The sequence below is a fragment of the Triticum aestivum genome, chromosome 5B (assembly GCF_018294505.1).
Source record: "Triticum aestivum cultivar Chinese Spring chromosome 5B, IWGSC CS RefSeq v2.1, whole genome shotgun sequence".
Classification (NCBI taxonomy): domain Eukaryota; kingdom Viridiplantae; phylum Streptophyta; class Magnoliopsida; order Poales; family Poaceae; genus Triticum; species Triticum aestivum.
This window is the reverse complement of record NC_057807.1, coordinates 315,296,782-315,305,981: the sequence shown is the minus strand read 5'-3', so window position 1 is coordinate 315,305,981 and position 9,200 is coordinate 315,296,782. Positions and strand designations below refer to the sequence as shown.

At 50.2% G+C, this 9,200-nt stretch overlaps 2 protein-coding genes across 3 annotated transcripts; one reads left to right on the top strand and one right to left on the bottom strand.

Moving 5' to 3' along the window:
- Window positions 1-327: 327 nt before the first annotated feature.
- On the bottom strand, window positions 328-3,474 carry LOC123116031 (programmed cell death protein 7-like). Of its 2 annotated transcripts, none has more exons than XM_044537045.1 (2): window positions 2,130-3,474; window positions 328-551 (listed from the first exon to the last, which is right to left on the bottom strand). In XM_044537045.1, exon 1 carries the CDS (start codon window positions 3,368-3,370, stop codon window positions 2,732-2,734), a length of 639 nt encoding a protein of 212 aa, XP_044392980.1. In that variant the 5' UTR covers window positions 3,371-3,474; the 3' UTR covers window positions 328-551; window positions 2,130-2,731. The 2 variants fall into 2 exon arrangements, with proteins under 2 accessions (XP_044392980.1, XP_044392979.1); XM_044537044.1 differs by having other exon boundaries at window positions 2,137-3,474.
- Window positions 3,475-4,816: 1,342 nt separating this feature from the next.
- Window positions 4,817-7,111, top strand: LOC123116030 (uncharacterized). The gene is made up of 3 exons (XM_044537043.1): window positions 4,817-5,032; window positions 6,232-6,542; window positions 6,631-7,111. Exons 2-3 carry the CDS (start codon window positions 6,236-6,238, stop codon window positions 6,873-6,875), a joined length of 552 nt encoding a protein of 183 aa, XP_044392978.1. The 5' UTR covers window positions 4,817-5,032; window positions 6,232-6,235; the 3' UTR covers window positions 6,876-7,111.
- Window positions 7,112-9,200: the final 2,089 nt, after the last annotated feature.

Genomic DNA, 9,200 nt, shown 5'->3' with positions numbered 1-9,200 from the left:
ATGTCGCCTCCAAACCGTTTTGGGCCAAAACTGAATCCGCATAGTGGCTGCCAAATGTCGCCTCCAAACCGTTTTGGGCCAAAACTGAATCCGCATAGGAGTCGGAGGGGCACTTTTGTGGGGTTTTTTAGTTTCTATATGAATCTCTTCCCACCCCTACAAGTTTATGTACCAATTATGGTATTAACTTTTTTAGTTTCAAGACTTGGACCTGTCCCTACGGATACAAATATGGTCAAATCTGTCTGTGCATACATGACATCAAAACGGTCAAAAGTGCGATCAATATTTCACGCATGCAACACGAGAATATCAAGGATGCTCAGATAACAGTTTTGAGAATATCAAGTAGTACAAAAGATACTTAGATAAATTACACATATAGGAGCTGGCGACATTGCTTAGATAGTCTAATAAATAAGGTAATAGGAGCACTTCTTCGTCCTTGCGCTGAGTGAAGGTGCAGATGGCATCAGAGAGCCAGAGTTGATAGGATGTGAGCTGACTTCAAACAAAAACTGCGCTGATTCCACATCTCGGAAGTCAGGAACCTGGTTCACATAAATTGCAGATATAAGCCACAAAAATTTGCTGGGGATCGAACCATTATCATGCCATGAACATATTGGAAGGCGGTAGATCAGATAAAAGCTAAACCGATAAGCAAAAAAGAAATTTAAGCTTATGTAGATGGTGCAACAAAACTGAAACATGCATGAGTGTTCAACTTTTTCAATAAAAGATTTTCTGAAATAGTGTTCTGAGAGTTTGCAAGATTTCAGATGAACTGAAAAATGCTGAGACTTCTTTACAAAAAATTAATGCCAAGTACTATGAGAAGAGTATTTGTGTCAATTGGGCTGTTTGTTAAACTGAAAAAACCATGTACCAGTAGAATGAATATTAAGCCATGTCTATGTACAAGTAGACTGCTACAGAACATTAAGCCGTGTACAAGTAAAGCAAAATACTGCTGACAACATCCAATGATTCCAACTTCCAAGCTATCAAAAGTTCCAAATATATTAGGTACTTCCATGAAAAACTATTTAAGCGCTAATGAGACGATGACCACACTCTTATAGTACTTATTTCCAGCTCTCTCCTTTTTTAGACAGAGTTGAGCTAATCGATATTGGCCGCCGATCACTTGGCAAAATAAGTAGAAATGTCTTTTTTTTTCTTTGTAGTTGTTAAGAGGCATACCAAATAGCAATATTTGATTAATTAAAAAAATCAGGGTGCATGCATCACATAGATTTTTCATATTACAGCTTTCTTGCCCCACAATTCTCACGAGAAATTTAGAAATGCAAACACAAGTATTGTTAAAAAATAGCCCGAGGTAACAATCATGTTGCAACCATAAAACATGATGGGTTGTATAACTCTCAACGATTGGCAGATTTCATGCACATGAATCCAAAATGTGCAAGGTCACAAATGAAGCAGGTATTTGTTTCTAGGTACAACACCCATAACACCCATGATTTATTTATTTATTGGCACAAATAACACATAAGATAAAATGTCCAATTCCAAACATTAAAAAGAGCATATCAAATTTAAAAAAATTCAATTTATGTAACAGACTTTACCCTTAGTTCACTTAAAAATTAATCACCGCTCTTTTCAAAATTATATAGTAACACCATTAAAAAATGATACAGCAATCAACCCAGCATTTTGGAATTCTAGAGATAGCCTGTAAGCTAATTAAGTGGCTAAAATGAAAAAAAGATGTCATCAAACTCCATCGCCATAATTGGCCCCATAATAGTGAATGCTTTGAAATGCAAAATATGATAGACCGGGATAGGGATGATTTGTGTATAGTACTACACTGTAGCCATAAACTATGAGCCAGGTAGAGGAAGAAAGTACAGGTATGCAATTAGGCCTTCTACCACTAGCATATATCTCAAACCTAGAGGATTTAACAGAAATTGTGACTGCAAATTCTAAAACAGTATTTCGGAATGATTGCTCCACATTCATGCAGATATGTGCTACCAAGTACCAACGCATGCACATGAACATGCAACAAACAACTCAAGGCACCACATAGGAAATGATCTGAGGAATTAAGCACAAGGTCAGGCAACATCGATGAAGAGGAAAGGTTATACCAATCACCAGAAAGTCAGTTCTCTGGAGCGAGGAAGGCAGGCGGCCACGCGTGGAAGTAGGCGCACATCGGGTGGCCGTACTCCTTGCCATGTTTGGTGTGCAGGCGCTCGATCTTGGCCGTGTCCAGATGTAAGGAGTAGCGCCCATACCCCATGGTTCTGATGAACAACTTGCCGGTACGCCCCGCGTCCATGTCGCTGAGCCAAACACTGAAGATCCTGAGGCACTTGTCCTTGGGCAGGCCCGGCACCGAGTCGTACATCTTGGTAAGATTCATCTCCCTCTCCAGATACCACCCATCGTCGCTCCACCTGGTCTCCCCACGCACCCAGACCCGCAGCAGCTGGTCCTCCACGGTCGCGATGCACAGCCGCCCGTCGTCCGGCGTCTCCCCGACGCGGAACTTGCCGAAGCTGGGCATCTCCTTCGGCGCCAGCAGGTAAGAGAAGTGCAGTGTGGAAGGGTCCAGCGAGAGCACGCGGCCGGAGTTGCAGATATGCCAGTAGAGCTTCCCGGCGGCGTGCACGCAGCGCGACTCGAACCACCAGGGGTCGAAGCTGACCTCCACCTCCGTGGTCCGCGGGAGCGCGCGCCAGCGGCACTAGCCGTCGTCGACGGACGCGACCCAGGCGCGGGGGTGCCCGCCGTCGATGGAGATGCAGACGACCTCGAAGCAGAGCTTGCTCTGGTGCGCGCGGGAGAGAAGCCCGGAGCCGACGTAGTGCCTGCAGCTGCGCCAGCGCTGGTCGTCGGGCACCGTGTCGCGCGGTGGCGGCGGGAGGAGCACGCGGCGGCGGGTGGCCGGGTCGATGACGAGGAGGCGTGGGAGGATCCCCTTGGGAAGCGACGCGAGCGGTTCGAGAAGCAGGAGGCCTTGGTGGCAGTCGTGGAGCACGAAGCGGGAGGCCTCCGGAGCGAAGTCGAGGGAGAGGTTCGGTGCGGAGGCGTCGAGGGGAGCGAAGACCGCGGGGGCGTCGATGACGGTGTCCTTGGATGCCGTGTGCAGGAGCGGCGGCAAACCGGTGGCTGTGGTGTGGAAGAAGTGGCCGAGGAGAGGGGCGGTGCGGGGGAGGCAGCGTGCGGCGAGGCGGCGCCATCGGTGGCAGGCGAGGGCGGCACGGAGAAGGTCGGCGAGGGAGAGGCGACGGAGAATGTTGAGGAGGCTGTCCACGGGGAGGACATCGACCGCCTTCTCCGGCGACGGCGGAGGGAGAGTGGTGGACGGTCCGGCCATCGCCATGGTTTGTGCCTAGTGAGAGGCCAGGTGTCTTTGGCTTGGCTTATAGTGAAAGGACGGAGGCAGGTACGTTTGGTTTGGCCCAGGCTTTGGCAAGGAAAAGCAGCATAGAGTCGCGTTTACCACCACACCGCTCGCCTTTTCTTTTTTACTCACCACATCAGTCACCATGGGTGAACTCTTCTGGAAATATGAAATTCGAAATGGTCTGGTTAGAGCAACTTCAATGAGGTGATCCAAACGAACGGCGTCGGTGCTCCTGTGGAGCGTTGCCAATGGATAATATGTCATAAATTTATATAACTCTCACGTACTGTGTGTTGGTACAGTTTTGGACAAAAAAGTGTTGGCGATTCCGACCTATACCAACAGATGCATTCTCATCTTTGTAGTGTCGTGGTGTAGTGTAGTTTAATTTCTCAGTTTAAGTTAGTATTGATTTTCCCTTTTCTCTATTCCTAGTCTCATTCTCTCTTTACCATTTCCCCTAGCAACCTACTTAAGTGAACTATTTCCAAACTTCAGTTTGGGTGTGAGCGTAGTTGTGTAAACTGACAAAGCAACTGCAGGGATTGTGGTACCATCCTTTTTGCTTCCTATGGGATCGACAAACCTTACTTTTAACAAAATTGCTACTTAGTCCCGTGCCCTTGCAAGCCATCACACACCCTCATGAAGGTACCTCCTGTTACCTTCCTCTCAAAGGTCCAAATCGGCCTGAATAGCCCAAATCTAGCAGCATGCAAACAACAACCATATCATGAAAAGCCTCGATCTGAGCATTGCCCGTTGTCCAACTGCCTCGTGCTCATCCAGATGTAAAACTTTGTCGAAATCACCCAGGCACATCCATGGGAGATTACTAAAGAGCTTATACTTTTAAGCATCCCACGTTTGGTGTCTCAAATGAGTCTGAGCCTCTTCGTACCCTACCGTCACTCTGCATGGGTCAAAGCCTGGTTCAAGAACAGAGCAATCTAGATGGTACATAGAGGAACCAAGATATCAATCTTTGTTTCATTCTTCCAAAAATGCCAATAACACCACTTCTTCTCTGACTATCAATAGCATATCCTTTATCATTCCTTAGTGTTCCTGCTAAAGCTTCTACCCTCGAGCCATCTAGCCGAGTCTCTACTATGCAAACGAGGGTAGGGGAAAATTTCCTCGCGAAATCGTGAAGCTCCCGAACTGTTACGTCTCTGCCCGCACTACACTGTGTGGGTTATGTTTTTTTTAAGCAATCTCGCGAAGCTTTTTATTCGAACCGTGACAATGTTTAGAGGGACGAAAGAAATGCCGTTACGTGCCCTGGCCACCTAGCACTTGTCCACGACACAGTCCAGCCGGCCCAATAGGTACTTCCGGCCCAGCCCGCTCATTCTCGTTGTCGTTTAGTTCCCTCCCCGTCCACGCAGGAAGGAGAGTCACGGCAGCCGAGCGCACTGTACCTGCCCCCGCTCATCTCCTTGATAAAGCTGGCACAAACCTCCCACATCAATCCGCATTTCTTCTTTCACAAGATGAGGAGCCGCTCCCTCTCTCCCTCTTCCTAGACGGCGGCGGCGGCTACTTCATCCTCTTCGTCTTCGACCGCCCCGCCTCTCCGACCGAATTCAAGCAACCAGATCCTCCCGGCCGATCAAGCCCACCTCCGTGCTTGAGGTAACGTCCGAATCCAAAGCCATCTATTCCCGCAACACAACCTCGTTCGCACAGAGCTCCGGGGCGCTCGGGCGTCGTCTCCGACGACGATCCGGTGCTAGGTTGGTCGCTCCATGGCCACATCTTCACCGCAGGAACACGGCGAGCATTTCCAGCGCCAGATCGTGCTCGATCTCGTGCTCTAGTCTCACACATACGAGCACTGGCACATCACCGCCGAGCTCGGGCGTCATCTCCGACGACGATCCGGTGCCCGGTTGGTCGCTCTGGTTAACATATGCACCGCACGAACACGATAAGAATTTCCATCACCAGTTCACGCTCGATCTCGAGTTCTGGCCTCGCACGCATGCGCACCGCCACACCACCGCCGCGCTCGGGTGTCATCTCCGACGACGATCCAGTGCCCGGTTGGTCGATTTTCCACCGCCAGTAGCTCGATCTCGAGCTCTGGCCTCACACTCACGAGTACCCGCACACCACCGCCGCGTTCGGGCGTCGTCTCCGACGACGAGACGATGATCCGGTACCCGTTTTGTAGTTCCCGTTGCACCATATGCACCGCACAAACGCGACGAGTATTTCCAGCGCTTAGATCTCGATCACGAGCTCTGACCTCACATACATGAGCACCGGCACACCGCCACCGCACTCGGGCGTCGTCTCCGACGACGATCCAGTCCCCGGCTGGTCGCTTCCGTTGCACCCTCTGCACTGGACAAACACGCCGAGTCTTTCCACTGCCAGTTGGAGCTCGATCTCTAGCTCTGGCCTCACACGCACGAGTACCCGCACACCACGAGTCGCCTCTTGGGCTCGATGCCGTCGACCCCCGGCCGTGTCTCGTCCAACAAACGACGTTCTCTTATTCGCTCTTTCGATCGCACCTTCACAGACTTCAAGCAGACCCTGGGGACGTCCTCACGGTGCCCCTCCGCCGCTCTGTTTGGCCACCGCCGGCGCGCTACCGTTCTGCACGCACGCACCACACCCCGTTCAACTGCAGAACCTCGGTCCGAATCAGTACGCGACGCCGGTAGCCGGTGACACCTCAAAAGCGCCGATCCCATTCTCTTTCGGTCACACGAGCATACATCCGAGCGGAGCGAGTTCGATTTCAAGCCAGGCGCAAACCATTCTGCTCTTTTACCAAGACACTGACAAATAATAATCAGAAACATCTGTTTCACTTGTTTCAGGACCATGGGACGTGATCGTGACTTCAGTGAGGAAGTGAAGCTCAAATGCTGGGATAAGGCAGATTTAATCATGGGGCGCGATCCAGCAAGGTGGCGCTATGACAGGATCGGCACCCCTGTGATGAAGGACTTCCATGGCAAGAATGGTTTATGTGGTTGGCAGTATGACCACGATACGCCAGTCTCAAGGGGAGGCACGTCGGAGCTGAGCAATTGCCAAGTCATGCAGACTATGGCCAACAAAAGCAAGTCCAGCCGGGTTCATTTACCTGATAGGCTTGCTCAATCAGCCTCCAACATCCAGCTGAACCGTGAGTTCTCCTCAGCCTCCAACAGCTGAGTAATTGGCAGTTTTATCTTTATGGACAAACTAACCAGTTTGTTGTTCTTGTTTTGCAGAGGAGCAACGAGACATGATCGAGATGGCCTACTATGGCAACGTCCATGATGAAACCGGCACACCAATATGCAGATGCATTACCAAGCATCAGGAAGCTGTGGGTTCAATCAGAGATCACATCCCGGCGTGCGAGGTTAAGGAACCAATGTGCCCGCCTTGTCCCAAAGAAAAGACACGGAGCCAAATTTGCTGTGGAGACAAGCAAGAGAATTTCAGGAGAACAGTGAAGAACGATGACAAGTGAAGACTACAGAATCAGCTTCCAATGTGACCAGGAGCCTCAGGGTCTTCTGTCTCTTAGTTATGGAAAACAATGCATATGTTTCTTTACTTCTCATCCTCTGGTTATGTAATGATGCCCTTATCTGCCTTGCTACCTTATTTAATTTGGGACCCATTTGGAAAGACTTGCTGGCAACTGGATTTTTCCTTTTCGGCCAGTCAAATTTGTGGCCGCATATTCAATGCGCTTTTGTGATACGTGTGTATGTCGACTAACTCTGTTACTTCTCTAGCCGATTTTATTTTGCCTATCCTTGTTGAGTGCAGGATGCAGACTGCATGCATGGATGCATGTCTTTAGTTTCTGGCTCTTGCACACACGTGGATGGATGAAATGCATCTCAATTTTAGTGTGTGTGTTTCCTTTAGTTTTAAGCACGTATTTTCTTTTCTTTTTTATTTTATAATTATTTTGTTTTCTCTTTACGTGTATTTTTGGATGTTGAGTGTGTGTAAATGTATACAACAAATGTACCACATGTATAAATTACATTAGAGCATCCACAGCCGGACGCTCCAAACCCTCATACGTCTGGCCAGCCCACCCGGTCACTGATCGGTCATGAAATTTCAACCCAGACGGATGCCTCAAAAGAGCCTCAAACGCCTGGGCTAACTGACACCCGTCATATCCAGCCCAAATATGAGGCAGACATGGGGCGCCCGGGCGCGCCCGGACACGTCCGCCACGTCGGACCCGGCCCATGCTGACCCACCCGACCCCATATATATTCGTCCCCATCCGGTTGTCGGACCAAACCCTAACCACTTCACTCCACTCCCCTCCGCCCACCCGAGCTCAATTCCGTCGGTCTCCGGCATGGCGGGAATCGGATCCGAGTCCTTCCACTACAAAAAAAAGACACATCCGTGACATTTTGGGCCGAACAATTTTTTTCTGTCATTCTTATAACACTTCTATGACGATAATTGTGACAAAATCCGGTATCATCATAGATGTGGTGGGCTCCTACTTTTATGACAAAAATTCATGATAGAAAATGGGCTTTTCATCCTAGGCGGGCCGGAGACGCAGCTGCATGACAATCTTTGGGCCGTCCATGACGAAAAACACCGTGGCAGAAGCAAGGGCGAGAAAAAAATCAGGGGAGTTCCCGGTTACGGTGGGTGGTCGGGGGCCGAGCGATGCACGTTTCTCTCGTACGTACGCACGTGTGTGCGAGGTGTTTGGCTCTAACTGAACCCGAGCGAGGCGTTGGGCTCTAACTGAACCCGAACGATTGCACTGCAGGCTACGCATTACTGAACCCGAGCGATCGATCGATCCCTTGATGTTAACTGAACGGCGGAGTAGGTGTTCGAGACCCCACCCGTATGTACGTACGTGGCTGTATTTACTTTCTTGCACCCTGGCCGCTGTATGTACGTGTACATGCTACGTGCGCACCTCTATTACGACACGTGCGTGACTCTACATCGACCAGTATGTACGTAGACGTTCGCGACCAGAATGACAACGCTACGTACGCTTCGACCAGGTGGGTCCTGATTGTCAGGCACTTCCTTGCGTGCGAAGATGTAGTTGGTGGGTCCCAACACTCAGGGGGGTGAATCATTTTTTTTTCTCGTAATATGGACGCACTTCCTTGCGTGTGAAGATGTAGCTGGTGGATCCGAGCAGTCAGGGGGGAATCGTTTTTTTTTTGCAAAATGCGGTGGCCCGTCCGGTGGGTCCCTACTGTCAGGTGGAGGAATAATCATTTTGCGCATAATAAGGAGACACTTCCTTGCCGCGGCCATGGACCCAGCTGTTAGCATCTCCACGTATAGTACTCTTCCGATGAAAGTCATTCATTGACCACATTGACCACGCCGCGTCGAGAGCACCAAGGCGGTGGACGACGCGGAGCCGGGGAAGACGCGGCAGTGGATGCCCACGCGGAGAGGAGTACGAGGGTTCACTGGTTCGGCTGCGGTGTGAGGCTGCCGTCGCCAGAGAATAACATGAGGTGTGGATGAGTATAAAGGGATGGCATGGCGAGCGGTGGCAGCACAGCCGGACACGGGAGGCAGGAGCAGGCGGCAAGGCCGATGCTTGTTTGGGCGGATGGAGCAAGAAGACCAGAGGTTGAAGAAGCACTACGACCGTTGGATGAACATCGTACGGTCACTGGAGGTAGAATCATTCATATTGACTAAGTTGACAAAGCCCTCCGTCCCCCTCATCTTAGTAGGCCCACAAGTCAGCCTCCCACTATGGTGGGTCCCGGCTAGCAGGGGGAGTATTCATTTTTTTGTGTAATCAGGAGGCACTTCCTTGCGTGCG